Source organism: Sebastes fasciatus, chromosome 18 (assembly GCF_043250625.1).
Source record: "Sebastes fasciatus isolate fSebFas1 chromosome 18, fSebFas1.pri, whole genome shotgun sequence".
Taxonomy (NCBI): Eukaryota; Metazoa; Chordata; class Actinopteri; order Perciformes; family Sebastidae; genus Sebastes; species Sebastes fasciatus.
Genome location: NC_133812.1, coordinates 15768597 through 15792417, shown reverse-complemented (window position 1 = coordinate 15792417; position 23821 = coordinate 15768597). Strand labels below are relative to the sequence as shown.

At 39.5% G+C, this 23821-nt stretch overlaps 1 protein-coding gene across 1 annotated transcript; it reads left to right on the top strand.

The window, feature by feature from the left end:
* The first annotated feature begins 10233 nt into the window (after positions 1–10233).
* Positions 10234–23279, top strand: LOC141755834 (jun dimerization protein 2-like). The gene is made up of 5 exons (XM_074615087.1): positions 10234–10581; positions 12243–12295; positions 20817–21034; positions 21782–21886; positions 22164–23279. The coding sequence occupies exons 3-5, from the start codon at positions 20840–20842 to the stop codon at positions 22353–22355; spliced, it is 492 nt and encodes a 163-aa protein (XP_074471188.1). The 5' UTR covers positions 10234–10581; positions 12243–12295; positions 20817–20839; the 3' UTR covers positions 22356–23279.
* Positions 23280–23821: the final 542 nt, after the last annotated feature.

Genomic DNA, 23821 nt, shown 5'->3' with positions numbered 1-23821 from the left:
AAGGGCTAAAAAAGAAACCTAAACATCAACAATTCCATCCCCATCTGCTGATAAAGATGGTGTAATAATATGATAGCTTAAGAAAACTTACTAAATTGCTCCAAGAAGAGGGTCAAAAAAATGAACAATCTTAATATTTTGAGCTGTGAGAATAAAGATGTCAGAGAGAACTATTTTTGGATTGAGGATTACATAAAGTACAACCAGCGGGGGCTGAACCGCGTTCAGAATGAGTGGGAGCAGCAGAAAACAGCAGGTTCATTATTTATTCATAGCTCGTTCTCGGCTCCACTATTGTCACGGTCAAGGGAATCCGATTCTACAGCAGCAGCAGCAGCAGCGCAGTTACGTCAGTGCGTGGCGTGCTTACGTCAACACGCGATTGCCGTATTTCGCGTCACTTCCGTTGACCATGTATGGGTCATTGCAGTTGTTTTGTTGCCATGGTGACGCGGTGTCATATTTAAAGCGGATGTTACCGGAAAAGCTCGAAGCAGGAGACAAGAACTTCTCTCATCAATTACATGATGATAAGTGGTCCACTAAGTAATTTAACGGGGCCAGAGCTGTTCCTGGAACTTAATGTAACCACATTCAGCCAGTTTTTGTTGTTATACACGCATCAGCATTATTATGCAATATATTCAATATAGGATTTACTTTAAAGGTCCCATATTATTCTCATTTTCAGGATCATACCTGTATGTTGTGTTTCTACTAGAACATGTTTACATGCTGTAATGTTAAAAAAGCAACTTAATTTCCCTCATACTGTAGGCCTGAATATGCCTGTATTTACCCTCTGTCTTATACGTTCCGTTTTAGCGCATTTTGACGGAATTGCGACGAAATTGCAACAGAATTGCATTGCTAGGCAACAGCTTGGGTCCATGTTTACTTCCTGTCAGCTGATGACATTAACATACACTGCAACCAGGAAATAAACTGGGACACATTTAGAATGTTTACGTTTAAATCTGTGTAAATTTGGGTCTAGGTATTGTATATTTGTGACATCACGAATGGACAGAAAGAGTTTCTGAATACGGGCTGTGTGTATTTCCCTGTGGATTGAGCGTTTCGATACTTTCACAGTATTTATATAGGACTTAAGCCTGCTTTATAATAAAAAAACATGAAAATCTCACTTTTCTATAATATGGGACCTTTAACAAACATAACATACCCCACACACCCACCCATTCTCTCTTAACTTTTCCCTTTCTTACAGGGCCAAAATCAATATACAGCTTCACAGTATCAATCATACAATTAAACAGTTAAATGGCACCTTTAACAAAATGAAGATACACATAAACAGAAAACAAATATATAGAAAATAAATAATAAATAAAATAAAAAAGATTTTCAAAAACAAGAATCCATTCCCTTCTGAGGGTCTACCACTATTGTGAATTTTTACGTATCCTATCTTTATTATTCCTCCTGTAGAAGCTCACTAATATCCCTACTTTTTATGAAATCGTTAAATGATTTCCATATTTCCTCATAAACACCCAGTTTGTTTTTCAAGGTATATGTTATTCTCTCCATTGACATACTTTGTGCCATATTTTTAATCCAAGCGCCCATTGTAGGTGCATCGGGTTCCTTCCAGTTAAAAGCAATCATTCGTTTTGCCTGCAATATAGCAAAATCAATAAATTTCCATTCTTTGGTTCTCAGATTGAGATCTGATGGGTAAAAATGTAGCAATATCATTTTATTCTTGTATGCATGCCAGAAAGCCTTTATTGTTGACAACATCTGCCATGTTTCCATGCTGTAGTAGGCTCTGTCAGAAGTGCAGTCTCTCTTTTTCATCAGTAGGGGGAGCTAGAAACAACCAAACAACTGCTCATTTGATCAGCCTGCTGTTATGTCTTGGTGGCCTGGCTATTTTAGAGTGATGATGGATGAGCCTGTCAACAGCTCTAATGTCTACTGACTCACTCTTTGTCCACTTGTTCCATCAAACTATGAGTGTCCAGCAGTGTAATAATGACCATACTTGCCAACTTTAAGATCTCAAAAATAGGGATGATTTCGAAACCAAAGCAGGAGGTCTGGAGTAAAAAATCCCCCCAGTTCATCAAAGACTTTGTTTCCTGCATTCTGGTGACTTTTAAAGAATAAAAATACCAAAATAATAAGTAAACTGCAAAGGCATCTTTATGTTAAAGGGACTGTATGTAACTTCTTACACGTATAAATCACCCGGGTTGGTGTCCCATGCGCGCTCGCGTGTGGCTATGCTGTTCAGACTCAGACTCCAACACAAACTACACGGGAAGAACCAAAACCGCAAAGTTCTATCTAGTGAAGCCCGTCTTGCAAAACAGTGTTGGCCGTGATCGGAGGACACGGGGGAGACCGTGGCGTTGGTCTCCAGGGCCGGAGTCTCTACTGTACTCTGCTCCTCTGCCTGCCTGCTTGCCTTCACTCACAGCTCGCTCCACCTCACATTCTTACACGCACACTACACACTGCAGAAGAGTTAGTAGCTCTGAGAATATCTAGTAAATGTACATGGGACATTTGTGTAGAAATAACTGCTGCAGCTCCTCCAGACCAACAGAGATTTTCCGTGTCTTGTGAAGTGACGGAGCTCCGCAGCGAGAAACATTATCGTCTCCGACCGGGTGCCGGTGTCGGGAGGCTGAAGCAGGAAAAGCCAACACTAGGATCAGCATTTATTCATGGAGAGACCTTCATCTGGTCAGCTAACATTACTGCCAAGCAGCTGAAATATAGAGTGATATTGTGGTTTTATCTGACGTGTGTCGCCTGACTGTTTTGAGCGATGCTCGTTCATGTCTATTTAGAGCGAGCACAAGCGCGAGCCCGACGCTGACTTTCGTTGACTTAACGGCCACATGTGTCGCTGTTAACAAGCATTTCTGATTCTTACAACAGTCCCTTTAAGTATACCAACTTTTAATTTTACTTTTAATTTGCAGGAAAAAATACAGAATAGTTCGTCCCTCTGGTGTGAACTGAACAAAAGAAAAAAATCAGGTGTAGCTGTATTGTTGTCCGGGTGGAAACAGTAGAGCTTATACACGCTGTTCAGTGCCAGAAACAGGTTGAGATTACAAAAAGTAAAAAAATATGTGAAAAATTGCCAGAAATCTGAAAAAAACAAAACGGGACAATTGTGACCCCGGGAGGAAACAGGGAGAGAGCATTGGAAAACAGGAGTCTCCCGGGAAAATCGTGAGGGTTGGCAAGTATGGTAATGACCTCCACAGCCTGTTTGAGAGTTGTAAAATATCACATATAGAGTTGTTCACAACCAACCACCAAGCCACAACCTGACAGTATGAGATGTGAGCTGACTGAGGGGGGGAAGAGTTTTTATTCTAAGGCTGGGACTCAGTGGTGGAGGGAGTCTTTATATCTCTAACTTTGATTATGAAAAAACATGTAAAAAGTTATGTAATTTTACAGTAAATTAGAGCCACATTTAAAAGTACATAGGTAGACTATTAGTAAAATGTATTCATTCAAAAGGTATCAAAAGTAAAAGTAGTCTACTATATGCATCAGAATGGCCCCTGTCAATGTCATATTGGAAAGTAACTAAGTACATTTACTCAAGTATTGTACTTAAGTAGAATTTTGAGGTAGCCTACTTTTACATTTTTACTTTATAACCCACTTACTACATTTCAGAGGGGTCAATTGTATTTATTTGACTACATTTATTTGGTACGTTTAATGACTTACTTTGCAGATTCCGATTAGTAATACAAAATATAATCAACAAACACATTATGATGTACTATTATGGATAAAGATAAGATTTGAGTGATGTTACTAGACTATTACTATGTAAGGGATAATGTACAGCGAGCCAGTCATTGTTGTGAAATAAACCCCAGGGGCATGCGGCTTGCATCACTCTGAAGGGGTTTTTATTTTTTTTTGGCTGGTGAGTGAAGCAAATCTAGCAGCCACTTGCATATTTTACCAGCATTTGGATGGTGGCTGGGGATAATTTCCAACCCTGGGCATGACCATGTGACAGCCAGCATGCACAGTACCAGGACCCTGAAACTGAAGCAGCTAAATTGAATTCAGCCAACATTCATTTTATTATTTAAACCTGTACTTTTCCTACTGTGACATGTCAAAATGTCTTTAATGAATAATCCCTATTTGTTACACTTTACCCTTTGAAAGCAGAGCTGGGTTTTAATTAGGTCTGAGCCGCTTTTGGAATTAGGAAATAGCCGATAATGGTTTATTTATTAGTACTCTACACTAATCACACACACACACACGTATCAATACGGACTGACTGCACAACTGTAAGCTAGTTGTTTCCATTTGGTAGCGCTCTAAGCCTCCATACTTGTTTTGTTTTGTCTTGTGTACTGGCAGTCTGTGTATGTTTTTCTATGTATTGCAGCTTGAAGAAATATGAATTGTGCATTATAAAGCATCGACTCACCCTGACTAATTAATGAGATCGAAAACATGGAGAAGTCTGCTGACTGCAGTGATGTTTCAGGACCAGATTACTCCCAGCAACATCAGCACTCTGTAATATGTCTCACATTGCCTGGTTACAGATCCCTATCTGTCTATTGTTTGTTGTGTGCTCACCGTTTCCACCTCTGTTATCTCATCCTCATACACCTCCTGACCACTCGCTCTCCTGCTTGCTGTGATATTCCCAAGGAAGTGCTATATTTACAGTAATAAATCAATGTCATGCAGGTTTGGGAAGACTGGGTCACCTGACATGAGTAATGCTGTGAGAGAGCAAATGTTGTGACAGTTCCAAAGATGGTATTAATGCAAACATGAACTCAAATAATAGGAAGGAAAATGATCGTCTTGTGCTGATTGGGTGCTTTATTTTGAAATGACTCGTGTTTTTCCTGACTACGTATCTTTAAGTTATTGACATGTATAAAACTGCATTTCTTTGTGCAAAAGAACGTGTTGTTTTTAGAGATTTTGATACGACATGATACCGGTGGATCCATGTCTCACAGCACGAATAACACTGGGAGCTTTTACTCAAATTGGAATGAGAGCAGCAGACTGACAGCCTGTTGTTGTGAGAGTGAGATGAAGATGAAGAGAGGGAGGGTTTAAAGTCAACGCCAGCACGCAATTGGTGCACTAAGTGATTGATTTGACATCTGTGAATGGAGGTGATGAGAGTCTACTACAGAATCACAATTCAATCTGTTAAGAAGGGCATGTATTTTATCTGCATATGTGTTCGATACTCAGGAGTGTCATGTTGGTGTATTAGAAAGGTAAAAATACAGTATACATAAGTATGTTTCAGTTGAGATGCTGTATTCATCATGTACAGTATTTTAATCACTCACTCATTCATCACTCACTCACTGATGAATGAATATTTTAATGCATGCTACTATTCATTGAATAAACTATGACAAAATCAGATTTGCTCCTAAACCGTTGTCGTCAGAAAAAGGGGAAATATCATTCTGTAGTAATGCACTTTTTCCAAAATGTCAAAATGTACGGGACATCTGTCGTACGGTTTTTAAATAACCTGCATCTTTACGCGTTCCTAGACATATTTTGACGTGTTCTACAACTGTCTGAGATTATTTTGAAAGAAGGAACAAGGAAGGAAGGAAGAAAATTCATTGGAGCAGTGGTAAAAATAAAGTTTGTCTGCAGTGCGGTGGATGATGAGTCAGGATTATGTCTGGAGATGTCTGGTTTTTGTGGGTACTTCCCAAAGATGTGGTATTGGATAAGATTACGATGAAGTACTTTAACCTACAGATTTTGAATCGGGTTGAAGAAAATGAGAAAATATGACTTGTTTACATCTAGTTTAACTAGTATGAAGGAGAAGCTGGTATTTCAGCATCACATATTATTACAAATACATGTGTAAATGTCTAAAGATAAATAAATCAAAGAGACAAAGAAAACATAATGCTTGGCTGTGCAAGAAGCTGTTTTATTGTTTTTACCTTGACTCCTGACGCCCACACAGCAAGAACTCTGCATGAGTTTGGCAAAGCTGCAAAACCACAAACTGCTCCCCGTCTCCATTCATCATTTGGGCAGCTGATGGAAAGTGCGCAAAAGATTATGTGTTAATGCAACGACTTTCTGGAAGCTTGGAACAGACAAAAATAAAGATCATGTTTTGAGATATGACTCTGATCTTTGAAAACAGGGCCAAGGAACTCTGCACCACTTGTTTCTTTTAAGATAATCTTAAAAAAACTCTTGAACAAATTAGCATGCTCTGCATACTTGGCCTGCATATCCAGACTGGTGTATTTTTTTCACAGTGTCATTATCACAGCTTATTGTTCTTGGCGGGGACAATTCCCTCTTAAAGGCTTAAAGTGCCAAATGGGCCCGCACCATGTGTGTTCATGTACTGAGTGACATCTCTGGCTGCCTTCCTGCAGGCACAGAGGAATCCAGCTGAAAGTCTACACCTGCAAAAAGGGAAAACCTCTGAACCGTCTTACAGATGTCCTGGACCCTCCTGTTTTATGAAATCTGTCTGCTTGTTGGCTCAGTTCTGCTTTATTAACCCCAAATGACTCCCCTAAAAATTTGTCATCTATGTTAAGAGCGACTGTGACGCACAGTTCCCCCCCCCCCCCTCCGCCATCCCTCCGACCTCCCCTCAGATGCGAGACATAAATCATGGCGGAACCAAATTAGAATCTAAAAAAAGGAACAGAGTGGGGTATTTTGGTGAGCCTCTAATAACTCAGCTGCTTGTTCTAGGTGGAACAGTTGAGGTGGCATCATGTAAAACCCAACTGAGCCTCAGATAATGGTAACGATAAAAACCTGAGATATAATAAAAGGTGCACAGGATGATACTAGACAATGATACTAGAACACACTATTTTAGTGCAATTTGAGGATAACACACCCCAAATTTTTTATTTTTTGGATATCATATTGCAGTTCAGTTGTGACTTCGGTATTGATATTTGTAAAGTAATCCACAGGTAAAGTTGGTTAAGATTTCGGCATCATTTATATGGCTATATGAAACAATACATTACAGTCATACACAACTTTAAACATTAATATAGACATTAAAAAGCATTATATTTCCAAAGGTTGTTTTCAGTGCCTTAAAGGTACAGTGTGTAGGATTTAGTGGCATCTACTGGTGTGGTTGCAAATTGCAACCAACTACCCTTCGCTCACTCCTCCCTTTCCAAGACTGCGATAATGTGAGCCGCTGAGTGTAAAACCGTGGTAACGCTGTTATCCTTGCTCAGAGGCCATCCATACCATGATAACACCACTTTAGGAGCTTTAGGAGCGTATCAGAGAACTACGGTGGCCTTCAGGTAACGTAAAAACATGAATGTCTCTCTCTAGGGCCAGTGTTTGGTTTGTCCGTTCTGGGCTACTGTAGAAACATGGCGGTGCAACATGGTGGACTCCGTGAAGAGAACCCGCTCCCTATGTAGATATGAAGGGCTAATTATATCCTATTTGTAAATGTAACACACTGGCCCTTTAAGATTTTGCCACCATTTACATGGCTATATATCAAACTATACATTATAGTCATGCACAACTTTAAACACTGAAACAGAAATGAAAGAGAGACCGAAAAGCCATTTAGTATTATATTTCCAAGGGTTGTTTCCAGTGCTTTTGAGAGTATAAATCCATGTCCCTATAATGTGCTTTAAACAGACACATTTCAGTTTTATAGGAGCAGACCAGAGGGATGTAGTTATGGGTGCCCACACTAGAGGGAAGCAGCAGGAGGAGACATTCACATTCAAGGTTTCTGGAACTTTCTGGAAATTCCATCAGAAAAATACTTTATTATGATGATAATTCTGTGCATGTGTGTTTTAGTTATGTGTTATGAATCAAGTAACAGCTTTATTAAGGAGAGAAAATAAAGTTGGATTTCACAGCAGCTAAAGCTACATGTGTGAATACCCTGCAAGATTTACTGCATTACTTAGGCATTAAACTTCCTCCACCACCTGAAATAATACGATTTCCCTCTCCGTGAGTTTGTCTGAGAGAAGCAATGGTGTGTTTCTCTATTAAATATGTGTGATAGACACAGTTTGAATAAATCTGTGCAAACATCTGAATGTAACTTTGAGGGCCGAATGACTTGGATGAAAAAGAGGTGAAATAAAAGCAATGAAAATGTATCATAACAGTTGTCAAAATAAGATTTTTCAGTTTTGTACTTTCATTTTTGCCTGCATGAATAATGAAAGTTTACCCTGACCAGTTGAAAGGTAAATAGCCTAGGGATTAAACAGAAAGTGATGATAAAAATAAGACCAAAACATGTCGTCAGATACATTTATACCCGAAATGTTTGATTTGGAACTGTACAGTTTGTGTTAAATGAGTTTGTTTTTGTCAATTGTAGGCTGCAAGTTGCATTTGAGTACTTAAAAGAGTCATTTGATTTCAGGAACCATCATAGGCTGTTGACTAACCCAATTCCCCATAAAAGCCTAAATGGCTACTTTCCTTATTCTTGGTTTTGCATTCTTTTAACACGTCAAACATTTCCTGAAAGCAATCAGGCTCAGTGCCACATCCTTCCCATAAATAACCACAAGTAGTGTGTTATGAGGGATTTAAATGTCATTTAACACTCTATAGACTAATAATAGCATGTGCTACAGGGTAAAGTGTCCACGTGTTAATCCTCCACACCAGACGACCCCACAAGAGATCAAAAACATGATTTCTGTTGCACAAAATTATGTTGATTTTTTTGCTAATTTCTGGTAAACTAGCTGATACTGCTAAAATCCTTCAAATGAAAGTAAAAGCATGCTTGAGTTAACGTCTCATGTTCACACTGAGGCCATAACTTGTGAGGAGGGGTCACAAGTAGACACTGATTTGTTTAAGGGGTCACAAGCTAAAAGGTTGAGAGCAGTGTCACATTATAAGTCCTCCAAATGTATTCAGAGGTCTTGCACCTACTGACATTAATGCTTTTATTATGAGTAAAAAACATTTTTGGAGGTACTTGCATTTTGAGGTGAAATACAATTTTGAGGTACTTGTATTTTACTTAAGTATTTCCATTTTATGCTACTTTATACTGCTAGTTCACTACATACCGGAAGGAAATATTGTACTGTTTTTACATTTAATTGACAGCTAAAGTTACTAATGACTTTTTAGATTAAAATTTTACGATCAAAACATCTGAGGATCTTATAAATTATGATGTTTTACTCACCAGTAGTGTTTAAAGTATTTGAAACTGGCTGCACATTGACAACTTACAACATTTAGTACTAACATCCAATAATAATGTAGGCCAATTATAACACTCTGAAAGGAGTGTTTCTTCATAATAAGTACTTTTACTATTGATACTTTAAGTAGGCCTACACTTTGCTTTAATACTTCTATACTTTTACTTAAGTAACATTTTTAATGCAGCCCTTTTTTATACTTTATTACAGGAGTGCAGGAGTTAACATAAATTTACATTTGCTTACATATGATGTTCATACTTATATCATCCCTACAATATTTACATATTTGTATAGTGAAATAAATCAATAAAAAAATTAAATAAAGAAAGTGATAACATAGATAAAAATAAGAAAAGAATAAAGATAATAGAAAAAAAGCAAAACAGGACAAGCAAAATAAGGAATAAAAAAAGATATACAAAAAAGATAAGCTAGTATGATGGTGCACATACACACATTCATACATATACATGTATATATATATACATATATATACATACATACATACATACATATATATATATATATACATATGTGTATATATATATACATATACATATGTATATATATATATATATACATATATATATATATACATATATATATATACATATGTATATATACACACACACATACATATATATATATATATATATATATTGTATAAACAAACACCTGTATATACCCAGGGGAAAAAATATTAAAAAAAGATAATTATCTAATATAATGGATTATTAATGAGACTATGGAATATCTACTTGTAGGCCTACTGAAGGATCTGAATAAGACTTCTTTCACCACTGATATTATAGGTCATAAATAAGTTACCAATTGGACTGATATACTTATGAAGCACTGTATTTTTTGGCAAGGGCTCAATTTCCTCACCCCCCCCACCCCCACCTATACTGTCAAATGATAAAACACCTGCAGCTAAGACGCGTGTTTGTGTTTATAGCCATAACTCTATTTATTTATATTTATTGACTCGTTAATAGGTTAGTAGGCGTCTATTTACTCTTCCATGTCTATCTGAAACTTTCCTCTCTCCTCCTCCTCTCTGGTCTTGTGTATGTTATTTGGTTGCTAGGGGGTGGAGCAAACTAAACCTCTGTGTCTCTTCAGCCCTCCTCTCTCTTACATTATTTTCATCCATGCTTACGTCTGTGGGACCAGCAGTTCCGCATTCCTGAGCCCTCACACAGACAAGAGAGCAGTACTTAAACGGGGCTGATGCAACGGCCTCAGTTAGTCCCAAAACCTGCATCCGACTCCTGCTCCTCCAGCACCGTCACAGACCCATTATTACTGCGGATCTTTGGACGCACAACAGGTAAGAAGACTGTGTGTGTGGACCGTCGAGCTGTGCTGCTGTTCGATCTCTGCTATAGTAGTTAGCAACAATGTTGCAACAATATTTGCATATTTGTTGCACTTTTATCAACACGCTGGAACGTTCAACACGCTGGAACGCCCAACACGCTGGAATGAGTTATTTTGTATCAGTTAATATTAATATATGAGGATGTGTTTTCACTGAATTACTGTAAAAAAAAAAAAAGTATTTTAATAGTTTTAAAGTTTCTCACACAGAGAAGTCAATGTGTTGCTACAATGTTGTTTATTGTAGCAATAGTCGCTTTACAGCTCGTTATTTACAGACACGTTTAGCTACAAATTACAGCTTGTGTCGAGCTGAGGGGTTATATTTTTAATATCGGGAGTCTTCATTTCAGTGTTGCTAAACAGGAGAAGTGTCGGTTAGCCTTGTGAGAAGAGGATTATGTAACGCTACACACACTGTGGGGGTTTCAATGTAACTGCAAGCTAAGCTAAGTCTGGTGCACCATACTGCATGCAGTCTGCACGGGTTTATACTTTCACATTAAAGGAACACGTGGATTTAAACTTTGTTACTGCTGTACAGTCGTGTCATTTGTCTAGACTTGTAATATTAGATTCGGCTAGCTCGTTTCAGTTCATCTACATTTGTAGAACAACTCTATACTTGAGAGTCAACACTTTGCATGCAGCTGCAAGATACATAACAAGCTAATAATACCAGATTTGCAAAAATGACTGTATAAGATAGCGGTGTGTGTCTCTGTTTGGTATGGATGGAGAAATAATAATAATTTATTATTATCAATTATTATAATTATTAATTTATTATCAATTAAAGTATGCCTCAATTCTTATTATATTATTATTTTTTTTCAGAACCCAAGGTGATGTCTTCAAATAGTTTGTTTTGTCATGTAAACCACAAAGATATTGCATTTACAATGGCATAAAAAAATAAATAAAAAAAGTAGGGATGCACCGATACCGATACCGGATCAGATATCAGGCCGATACTGACTCAAATAGCTGGATCAGATATCGTTGACAATGGGGTCGATCTATTCAATTCAATTCTATGTATATATACTATATACATTTTATACCGTAATTTTAATTCCTGTTTAAGTTTTGAACAATTTGTTGTTTTACACTTGAATTGTAATCTGTTAATTTTGAAACTTTTTCACCAAGTTGCTGGTGTACCATTTATTATTTAAAAAATAAATAACAATTTAAGACATTTATATCTATGTATTTATTTGTTACATTTAGTTTTAGAAAGTTAGGAAAGCAATATTTTTGTCAGGTCTGATGTTGCCTTACATATAAAAGAATGATCCCAGTGACTTCCACACAGCGAGGCATACAGCTTATTAATTAAACACTGGCATCGGATCGGTACGCGGAGGCCGATACCCAAAGCCCAGGTATCGCTATCGGTATCAGGACTGAAAAAGTCGGATTGGTGCATCCCTAAAAATTAAGGAAATCCTCACATTTGAGAGGAACAGGAACCAGATATTGTTTGGTACTTTTGCTCAATAATTCACTTATACTATTAATCGATTATGAAAATTGCTCATTTCAGCTCTCATAACAATACTAACTTATGCTATGATTAGTAATAAATATCCCATTTCATCTCTACAGCGTCCAAACACAGTTGCATCATTGACAGAAGACGACTGACAAGTTTTCTCTGAGTAAGTATTCTGCATTTCAAACAGTTTTAGATTGAATTAATCAGAGATGCTCTCTCGAGTATCGCCTTCTGCTGCACGATTTCTTTTTTTTAAATTTCTTTGGCATAGCTTGTTCACCTTGAAACATTAGTGATGTAAATGAAGTGTGAAGTTTACTTGGCAGCATTGCGAGTACAGCGAAGAATGTGCGCTCAGATTTGCTCTTATGTGTAATCTTAGCTTTGGCCCATCATAGTGCACATGCTGTGTATGTTTAACTCCACTGGATAAGCGAAACAGGCCTTACATGTGAATTTTGCATACAAAAAGATTCCAATATTACACTTCTTGATCACAATCCTTTGCTCTCCCTGTGCTGTTGTGATGAGCTGGTAAAATAGAATCCTGTTGTCCACATCAGGATCTTTTAAAAGATTTACTGTGTCAGAGTAACTCTATCTGGACCAGAGGTTAGCTTTGGTTATCTGCACTTGTTGGCCTGAAGGTTAAAGGCCAATCATGGAATGGGAAATATGATGGTAGGGGTGTATCATGTGCATGTGTTTCAAGTTCATAGGTTCAGTATTTTCCTTTATAGTGAGTGCATGTTCTTCAGCTGGTGCAGTGCTCGCTCGTACAACTACATGCCATGCAGGGGGAAACTATGTGTGTGTTCTTTATATATATATGCGTTTCCTTTGTGTCTTTATCTGTGTTTGCGTGCGTCTAAGTGAACGAGCGTGTGTTGCAGAGGGTTTAAATGCCCCAGCGCCTGCCCGGGCACATCCGTAGGATGGTTTCTGCATAAATGGAACGCTGCAGTGGATTAATGGGGAAGGGCTGGCGAGCCGACAAGCGAGCAGCGCAGGGCCGACAGGGCTGAGAGGCTGGACGTGGGCGCACAGGGTTTATTTTAAGTAGAAATGCCTTCCAGTGCGTCTCTGGAGAACTGGAATTGCCAAGCTGCACCCCAGTACGCTGAATAGACAGCAGACGCATTGCAGGCGAGCGAGCCAACTGTGCAACAGCTAGGCTCAATGATACTAATACTAATGCTGGGGGAGCAGCTATTCAGTGCTGTGTGTATCACATTATCAGTATCACATTGTAGTCCCAGTAAGCCTTTCCACATGGTTTGTAAAAACAGTGTGTCAGGACAGACTAGATTTGCACCGTGGAAGCAAACACCCAAATGTCCAAAGGTGTAACCGAGAGACATTCTTTTTTTTTTTTCTAAAGAAAGGAGCACAGTAAAAAGCTCCTTTACATAGTTATGCTTTCCAGATTTCCTCAATTTCTTTTTGGACTTGAAGCCAGTTTTCTCTATTTGCACAAAAAGCAGCCTTGTCACTAAATGTGGACCTAAACGTTGACGTTTAGCTCGCAGCCCGAGATGAACAAAAGGACTGAACACACAGCACAGTGCAGACACTGGGGCTTGTATAATCAGAGCAAGCGTGTGCTTGACGTGGGGCAGATGAGGAAATATCAGAGGACAAAGTATGAAACGGCGTTAAAGTGACAACCACACATTACATAATAACGGTGATTGCTTCAACAGGCGGTATTAAATCAGATTTTCTGGACTCGGGTTGGCCAATATCTTATTGTCAGGGATTGCACATATCTTGGATTTGTCATAGACGTGAAGTCCATACATTTGAAATGGCTTTCGTCTGCATTTTGTATTTTTGATTCATTTAATCCACGTCTGAGCCAAGCCAAAGCTTAGTGCCATGCGAAGTCTAATCCTGATTTACGACATGGAGAAAAATAGTAACAATATAATAATTCAAGCAGGACCACCCAGATGCAGAATATAGATGTGTGACTGTTTGAATGGCGTGGAGCAGGCCAAGCAGGAATCCAGCCAATGATCACACAGTAATGTTTGAATGAAGGCAGCCACAGTCCTCGTGCATACCTGCAGGTGCTTTGTGTTTCGATTTGCCTCGACATTTTTTTCAAGTCTGCAATAAAATGCGATAGTTTACACTACCTGCCCTCTTGTGTAATTTCATTGATAACCTCTGCATGCATTGTACTCCAGCTGAGACATCCAAACTGTAATTGTGAGGGGAAATTAAGCTCGCTCATTACCGCCACAGCTGAGGGTCTCATCATCATTGACAATATTGCAAGGTTAAATGTTCATAATTACGATGAATTGCTTTGGGAAGGTTTAGTCGTCTTCACAAGAGGATTTTTTTCGAAAGCTTCCTTCTATCTGTGGCAGCTGTTTAGCCAATGGGAACTGCCAAAAGAGAAATGAAAGCTGAAATGAAAAAGAGATCCTACTTTCTGTTGTGATAATCACTTCCACTCCCACACACACACTATCACCCCCTGAGTTTAATGGCCAGAGATGACCGCAGTACGATCTAGAACAACACACATTATTACAGAGCTTCTTCCCTCCTCGTGCCTGTCTTGTCCCTCCAATGAAAATATAATGAGCGGTCGGAGGAATGTTGATACTGTATATTTGGACTGTCCCGTCCTCGAGGAAAGTCGGTGCCAAATTCCCTGGTTTCCTCGGAGGATTGCGAAAAGGGCTGTAACTCAACACACGAGCCTGACTTGAGCGCAGACGGTAATGATGATCGCTGAGACCTTGGCCAGAGATTGAGAGAGCATGCCTTGGCCCGAGCCTTTGCGCTCATTGTTCATTTTCAGCGCTTAGAAGCTGTTTGCAAGAGTTTTGCAAGAGGCTGGTGTGTGGGCCGTGCGATGCCTTATTAGTCCAAATTTAGACTTTAATAAAGTGCGCTGACAAAAAGTGGTCAAATGGCATCTTGGAAAGAGTGCATGTCTTTCCCGTAACGCCATGATCCGGTGATTTAAAAGTTCTGGCAGCACAAAGATTTAAGTTTGTGTCTTAGGAAAAGATAAATTAGCAAGCAAATGCTTTAGACTCCTGCTTTCAGTCTGTTAGAGGTTAGCTCCCTTTTTAAAAAGCAGCAGTATATGAAGGTAATGAGTAGCCTTTGAAAGCTCCTGTAACCCCCCCCACCCCTCTCCTTCACCGTCTCTATAGGGGATGAGGATAATAGGGCCTCCAGTCGTGCTGCTGGCTATTGGTAAGGGGCTGAATTCCTCAACGCTGTTAATTGCTCTCAGGAATGACTCTCAGGAAATGGACACATTTGGTCGAGCTGCAGACAGATAGAGTATGTGAGCAAAGAAGCCAGTAGATATATACAGTACAAGACACGCTGAGTGCCTGCACGTTACATATAGGAACCCCTCACAAACACCTCCAGCTATCTACGGCTCGTATGCAGTTAGATTAGCTTTGGGCTGAAGCCAGGACCTGTGTAGAGTACGGTCCTATATTTCATAACTAATACATGACATTTCCGCTCCCCGCCCTTGGCTTCAGCTCGTCTCCTCTCAGTTAGCCCTGAGAGGCAGCGGTGCCGGGCTGTGTAGGTGTCTTTGTTTGAGGCCAGTGTGGGCCTAAAAGCTGTGGCACTGGCTTTTCTGCTCGACTGCAAAAGCACAGTAACGACGTTGCATCATCAAACGCTGGCCACTAATCCTCGGCTGCAGGCTGCTGCTGCTGACAGAAAAAAAAAAGGGAAAAATACCCCTCTTTTGAAAAATGTAAAAATCACTTTTGACTCATGCTTTTGGGTTATAATTACGCAGCGCGAGACATGCATCAGCAAACTTTCCCCGTGTTGTACAGATGAGGCTTCATTGGGCGTTGAGTTCACATAGGGGGATTTCGAGACACTTGTGTGGCAGGTTAAAAGAAACGGAACGGCTTAAACATAAAAGAAACTTTTCTACTCCACTTAAAAGTCACGTTCAACTCCAAAGCGAGGCACGTCAAGAGGCTGTTGTGTGTTTGAGTTTACAACAGTACTATAAATTGTCTGGAATGGAGCGTAACTCACTTTTATGTCTTGTAATTGAAGGCGTCTTGCATCAGACACCATTTCACCTTTGTTTTAGAGGCCGCTGGCAAAACTACCTCCTGAGGGATTTTTGATTTGTGTGATCTGATGTAATGCAGACAATAAGAGGTTTATGTATGTTTATATACTGAGGTATTTCTGCGTGAGTACAGCTGCATGCTTCAACAAGCCATAGCATGGAATGGGGGGCTTTCCTTACAATATGTCTGACTGAGCAGGCCTGCATTACAATGTACTAGGGGTGGGGGAAAAAATGTATTCACCTATGTATTGCGATTTTTTTTCTCCACGATTTTGAAAACAATTAATGCCAGAATTGATATATTTGCTTCATTTGAGTCTATGCGGAGGTAGAAGGAAGTTACCGCTTTTATTGTTGTAGTCAGATCAGTCAAATTGGCCGACGCTACAACTGTAGAGCACCCATATACTGACATTTATGATAAATACAGTCAAACGGAGCTGACCATGGATGTATAAAGAGAACAGAGCTGACGGGGAAAGCTAGCGACGGACTTGGCGAAGTTAGAGGAAGTATACATGTGTGACTACGTCCAGTTTTCAAAACAAGGTGTTAAAAAGGAACTGTATACAAAATACATGTATGGAAATAAGATTGATTGGATTGGATTCACCAGAAGTATAAAACATTACATGTCCCTTATAAATTAAATAGAAAATACCACTAATTTGTGATGAATTGTCTTTATTCTTTGTTTTTTGGGTTGCTGGTTCTGGACATCTCTGACTACATACATGCTGAAACTCAAACATTTTTACTGTATTAATTTAGATATTTTTCAAATTAAAAGTCTCTAGAAGAGTATGATACAACTTTTCCCAATGGTTTAGTGTTAAAAAACGTAACAAAAAATCACAATACATATCGAATCGGAACCCAAGTATCGTGATAGGTGTATCATCCAAGCTCTACAATGTACTGCATACCCGCCAGTCTGATAGACATAAAATATGACTATTCCTGAATTGACGTATTTTCTTAGTGTCGATTTCCATTGAAAAAAAAATGTGTTTGTGCAGAACAGAGCCTAATCTGAGTCTGTAAACTGGTCCCGGGTGTCTGGCCAACTTGGATATTGGACTCCATTTTGGCTCTGAAAGCGATTTGCTCAGTCATTCCTAATGGGTGCTTCAGTTCCTGTGGCTGTTTTCTCTCAGCCCGAGGGTTAGTTTGGGTTGCATCTTTTGAATTCCAGCTCAGTTATTGGTCAGCAATGAGCAATGTGAGTGAAAACATGGCATACTCTTTTTGTCACAAGTCATCAGATCTGATGTGAAACTTGGACCATAATCTAAAAGTCTTGAGACTTTATAGTGAATGCACTTAAGCCCAACAGTTTATACTTTTGTCTGGCATTATTTAAGAGCTCTCCTTCTCATTCACCCCTGGATTAGCTGCCATATGGTTTGCCTTGTTCTTAGACAGCCTCTCTGCAGAAAGAGAAGGCCTTGGCACCTTCCATTCCTCCACCTCTCCCGGGACTTTGAGAGAGAGGGAATTTTGTCTGGGAGAGATTTTTTACCAGGGCTGTCTTGTTCTTTTCCTCTCCAGCAAAAACAACAGGCTGCTGCCAAGTGCAGTGTAAATGGGAGTATACATACAGTGGGAGAGAGGGAGGGAGAGAAAGATGGAGGGGGCAGTCGGGATTTAAATAATAAAATGCCTCATTGGACACTGGCTCCACACACCAACTTGTCCTTGGAGCGAATAAATCATGCAGACTGGAGGTGGTAACGAGCAGGTCAAAAGTAGTGTGGAGATGTGACAGACTTTAGACAGTCGTCGTACTGGAATAGTTCATGTTTGTGGTAATTAATGAAGGAATTTAGGGTGAGTTGCCGTAATGCGGGACACCTCAGCTCCAAAGGGTGTAGGTCTTCCTCAAAGAAATAAAAGTCAATAAAATGATTAGTTAACACAAGCTGTTGTCATAAAATCATATGAAATCTCAAATGTACAATCGTAGACTAGGGTCGACCAATCTTTAAACATGAAGACCACCCAAAGGTCAATGACATAGTGTATAAATGTCTCACAAATAAAACAATCCTGCTAGTTTTTATTAGGATATGTTTATGATATGTTTTTTCATCAAAATATGGTGTAAATATACTCTATTTATTATATTCAATCAAATTTTCCATTGTCCCACTTATGGAAATATGGTTTTGAAAAGTGGTAGAGGATGATTTGCCTAATTTGGGACTGCATGAATTGTGTAATAACAATGGTTATTTATAGGTTTTTAGTCTTCTAATGCATTATTTAAGATGTTAGTGCAAATTATATTCCATAATTGGGGGTGGCTACATCTTTTTTGGTTTGATTAGGACACATCCTGGGGATTTCGGAGTGGTACTGGGTGTGGATTTAATGTATTGGCTTCATATATTCCAGTAGTCTGAAATGCAAAAAAAAATGTCCCACATTAGGCTAATTCACTCGAGTTGCTTCAGTAATTCCCCCCAAGAAATACCCATCACTTTGTGCCTACAGATTGTTAAACTCATGAGTTATAATGTAGATGAGACAGGAGGAGAAATAAAATTGAAGCATTATGTGAGAGATTTATCTCAAGAGTCTAAGTCATTGCACTTCAGACTTGATTCCCTCTCGATAAAAGTGGGCTGATTCGGTTTCCACCGTGCTCGACAGTAAACTCCAGTCCAACTGTGAAAACACTTTGAGACCAGCCCATAACCAGGGTGGAGTACATTAGAATAGAGTTACATAACTGTGTTTTTTTCATTACCTCCTCTATGACTTTTGTAATAGAGAGAGTCTTTCAGCCCCTGCAAAAAAAAAAAAAAAAAGTAGCAAAGAAAGAAAAACTTGGTTTAACTTACAATGCAGTCGGCCTGTCAGCTAGTCACCCACCAGCAAAGTCAGCTGTTTCCGCAGCGCCCCACAATACTCGTCTTTGTTGGTTCCATATGAGAGAGGGGCTTTGTTCGGTTTGTGCCCGACCTGCGGAGGCAAATGTGAATCAAGCAGTTAGTGTACAAGTCACACTGATATCATCAATCTTTCCTCATGGGTTTGGCGGGTAATCCTGGCTGACATGTTGTCAGCGTGCCAAAGTTATTGAAGTATCAGTTGTTCTGCTGTATCAGTCATGCATTTGATCCACAAAGTGATTCTGTTTCTGTTGGCAGCTGAATGTTTACCCGTCTTTGAGCTACTGGACAGTATTTTCTTTTTCTACATAAATACTGAACAGTAAGAGAAACGATTTCTTGCAGGACTTTTCTAAAATTCACAGTCTCCCTCCGCCTCTCCTCAGAGATTGCAGGGATGGGCAGGGTACAGGCGGCTCATGTTTCACTGTTCCCATCTGTAACATTTGTTTTTTATTTGGCCATCAGAGGTTTTCCAACTCTTGGTCTTACAGTAATTAGAGAGACGTCTTAATTCTCCAGCCACTTCCTTTAGGCCTGCACAAGTTCTCCTTTTTCTCCCCTCAGTCCCTCATTCCTCCCTGATTACATTAAAAAGTGCTGCGGTCGACCCTCTTTAAAAACCACCCAAAATTGTTGAAAGAGGGTGGCAGTGGAATGCATGACTGTTACCCGCTTTGATTTGACACGAGTGCTTTTGAAAACCCGAATTAACAATCAAGGCGAAAAAAACACTCTAAATTATTAGAAGAAGTGTCGAAGATATTCCACGATCTATGTGATCATACCGCACGGTTTCATGGCTTCCCTTTGCATGTGAAACTACAGAGATGAGTGCGTAGCTGCTGACACCGTGAAGTTTGTTTTTTCACCAGCTGCTGACTAAGAAGATAACACAGCTGTCAAAGCTGTCAACGTTTGAATGCATTCTTGGAAACAGCAACCCGTATTCAGAAAGATGTTTGATGACAAGGACAGAAGACAGTGAATTAATCTTTTTTGTGGAAGGAATGCCGATACTATGAGATCATAATAAAGACAAAAGATACTGTCAGATGTCTGCAGTGTGATGATGGAAGGGTATAAATGTATGGCTCATGATCAGAGAGTAGAACAAAAAGTAAATCTATAAAAAAAAATGTGGGGATACAGCATAGTATTGCAATATTTTGCGTGGCAATATTGTGTATTATATCAACTATTAACCTCTTAAAAATGCGACGGTCGCTATTCTGTATTTCAGAGATGATAGCGGGCTCAGTCTTAAAGCGAGAGTGAAGACACTGGTATCATATGAAACTAAGAAAACCTAAGCAATCGGCCATGTCATGTTAGCGTGACGGAAAAACAACGCTTAATAACGCTCCAAGGTTATGTTAATTTTGGTGCGGAAAAACTGTGCATGGCCATTTTTAAAGGGGTCCCTTGACCTCGAGTGAAAACTGTATCTTATTACATAAAACAGATGTTGAAAAACTGCATAATTTGTAGTTGAAAAAAGGTAATACATCGCAATATATCTTATTGCAAAATGATACTATGAACTATACGCAATAAAAACTACAATATTAAAAAGGTGTGTTTACACTTTGCTTTCCACTGTATGTACTAAAAATAATTTCATTGTCAGCGACTTCTTCTAAGGCTCGATTCTCTCATTTCTAATCGTTCTCTTCCTCTTTTCTCTCTCCCCCCCACAGCGGCGGTGGTGGCCGGGTCGGACATGATGCCGGGACAGATACCTGACCCTTCGCTGGCGGCGGGCTCCCTGCCCTGCCTGGGCCAGCTGGCGGGCATCTCGGCCACCACGCTCACTGATCAACTCAAACTGGCCGACTTCCGCCAGCTGGGCACCATGCTGTCCCCGCTGCATTTCCTGGGGCGGCTGGGGAAGAGGCCGCTGGCCATCAAGACGGAGGTGAGGAGGGAGAGAAAAGAGGAACTAGAGTATGAAAGATGTACGTCAAGGCAGAGTGTAGAAAGAAGAAGGAGGGTGTTAGATTCATTCAGGATGTTTCAAAGATTTCTATCAAGGCAGGTTTTATAATTTTCTTAAAAAAATTACATCAGTCTCCAGCTAGTGATAAGTATACTAGGGCTGCGGCTAACGATTATTTTCATTGTCATTAATCTGTCGATTATTTTCTTGATTAATTGGGCAGTTGTTTGGTCTATAAAATGTCAGAAAATGGAAAAATGATCATCAGTGTTTCCCAAAGCCCAAGATGACGTCCTCAAATGTCTTGTTTTGTCAAAGATATTCAGTTTACTGTCATAGAGGAGTACAGAAACCAGAAAATATTCACATTTAAGAACCTGGAGTTTTTACTTTTTGTTTTCTTAAAAAATGACTCAAACCGATAAATCAATGATCAAAATAGTTAACGATTAATTTAGTAGTTGACAACTAATCGATTAATACATACATACATATATATACAGTATGTGGGCATGATAAACTGATGTGATAATACAATATAGGACTTTGGCATATTAATCTTGTAAGTTTCATTTTGCCCCCTCTAGTGCTCACAACAAGAATTACTGTAGAGGTTGCACAACAGTTTTTTTCATCTAGGTGATCACTACTATTAGTTATAGGTTTATGTAATTTACAGTCATGTAAACGCCTGTTTCTCATATTAATAATACATTGTGTTTGCAGATGGATGAAGATGACGATAGGAGGAAACGGAGACGAGAGAAAAACAAGGTAGCAGCAGCACGATGCCGAAACAAAAAGAAGGAACGGACTGACTTCCTTCAAAGGGTGAGTCCATGACACAGCATTGCATACCGATGAACAGAAACCAAGCAGCTAAGTATTGTAGCCAAGAATAGCCTGACTTCAGTTAACCTGAACAGCTGATTTTGGCCATTCAATCCGACTCAGAGCAAACACTATCAGGCTAATACAATCAAATTTACTGCATACTGCACAACTTAAAAGTCAGGGTTTCAGAAGTGACAAAAACTAACAATTTGAAAGTACTCTGAATAATTTTATTTGTCCAGTAGTTGTCTAATAATTCGACATCTCTGTCCAGGAATCGGAGCGTCTGGAGATGGTGAACTCCGACCTGAAGGCCCAGATCGAGGAGCTCCGTATGGAGAGGCAGCAGCTAATGGTGATGCTCAACCTCCACCGGCCCACCTGCATCGTGAGGACCGACAGCGTCAAAACACCCGAGAGCGAGGCCAACCCCCTGCTGGAGCAGCTGTCCGCCGACGCCAAGTGAAAACCAGGAAAACCGGGGACGCTGAGTCCCCCCAACGCGCAAACTGGCACCACCGTGGCAGCCATTTAAATGAAAACTGAACTGGCAATACATTTCTAAACAAGCACTTGAGCTCCAAGCTGAAGACTTTTGGAGACTCTGCCCAAAGACCTGAGGTTGTAGGGCTTCCTTAGTACTGCTACATGAGCTGGCTCTGTCCATTGGAAGACTGGAAATACCCAGTTTCATCTCCGCATTAAGTGTTGTTGTTGACACCCGCTGTGCCTAGTTGTTACTTCAACCATCTCTACATAAAGGGACCAATGGAAACAGTAGAGTACGACTGGAAACAACGCTGAGGAAACACACTAATATCAATATGGTGCTCTGTTACAAAAGCCCTGAGTAGGTTGTGTGGCATTGATTCAATGCAGAGGCCCACAAAGGCTTAGTGTTCTGCAGCTTTCCTTTGTATGCTAGCCGAAATATACAGGTGTAGAGTTTTTAGAATACAATACTCAATACAAAGTACACCAGACGGAGTAGAGATTTTTTTTGTTTTTGTAATGTTGATTTCTATACCCTGCCTCGACGATGGCAGTTACCGGTTGATCCGATTTGTGGTGACGCTGGCGTCATGAAAAGCACATATACACAAAATGTTTACACCCTTGTTTTTTGGACTGTCCATTATTGTACTTGTTTTATACTGCTTTGTATACATAAACATATATGAAAATGCTTGTTGAATCACTTGACGTGATTTTGTCTTTTCAATCTTTCCAGTCTGTGTCTTCTTGTCATGTTGCGCTGTCAAACAGCTGTGAAAACAAGCAGAAATCTTTTCAGCTGAGCAGTATTTCAATGTCTGTTCTGGACCTGTATCTGCTATGTATGACTCTGTTACCCTGAATAGATTAAATTTTATTTTCTAACTACAAGAAAGAGCACTTATTTTTTGTTTTTTTTAACTTCATCGGACGTGCAATAGCTCATGTGTTTTTCAGTGGAATGAGTCCTTGTATTTGTTCCTCCCAGGCATGACAGTACAACTATCAAGTGTCAAAAGTTGTGCAATCCTGTTTTCTTCTGCTGAGGCACATTGCCAAACGCAGGGTTTTACTTTCATTTGCTAATCTCAGAAAAGGTCATTCATGCCTTTATTTTGTCTGGGCTTGATTATTGCAGCATTATTTTATTTTTTTTAGAATGTATCCTAAGATGTTTTTACTTTCTTTAAAGCTTAAAGTAAGGCCTTTCATTGAATTGAATTATTATTTCACTTTCTCTAACTTTTATATGCCTTGAACTTAGTTTTTACTTAAAGCTGCAGTGGGTAGAAATGGAGCAAATATGAAAAAGTATTTTTTATAAAACGGTCACTATATCCTGACAGCAGTGCATGAGACAGGTAATTCATCAAACATGTGCTTCTGTGTCCTCCAGTGCTCCTCAAGCTGGGGACACACCAACCCAACATCAGAGAA

Excerpts from the sequence above, each read along its gene's own strand:
- LOC141755834 (XM_074615087.1), top strand. The coding sequence starts at position 20,840 with ATGATGCCGGGACAGATACCTGACCCTTCGCTGGCGGCGGGCTCCCTG. Across the intron at positions 21,035-21,781 it reads CGCTGGCCATCAAGACGGAG|ATGGATGAAGATGACGATAG; the intron begins GTGAGGAGGGAG and ends TTGTGTTTGCAG. Across the intron at positions 21,887-22,163 it reads GGACTGACTTCCTTCAAAGG|GAATCGGAGCGTCTGGAGAT; the intron begins GTGAGTCCATGA and ends ATCTCTGTCCAG.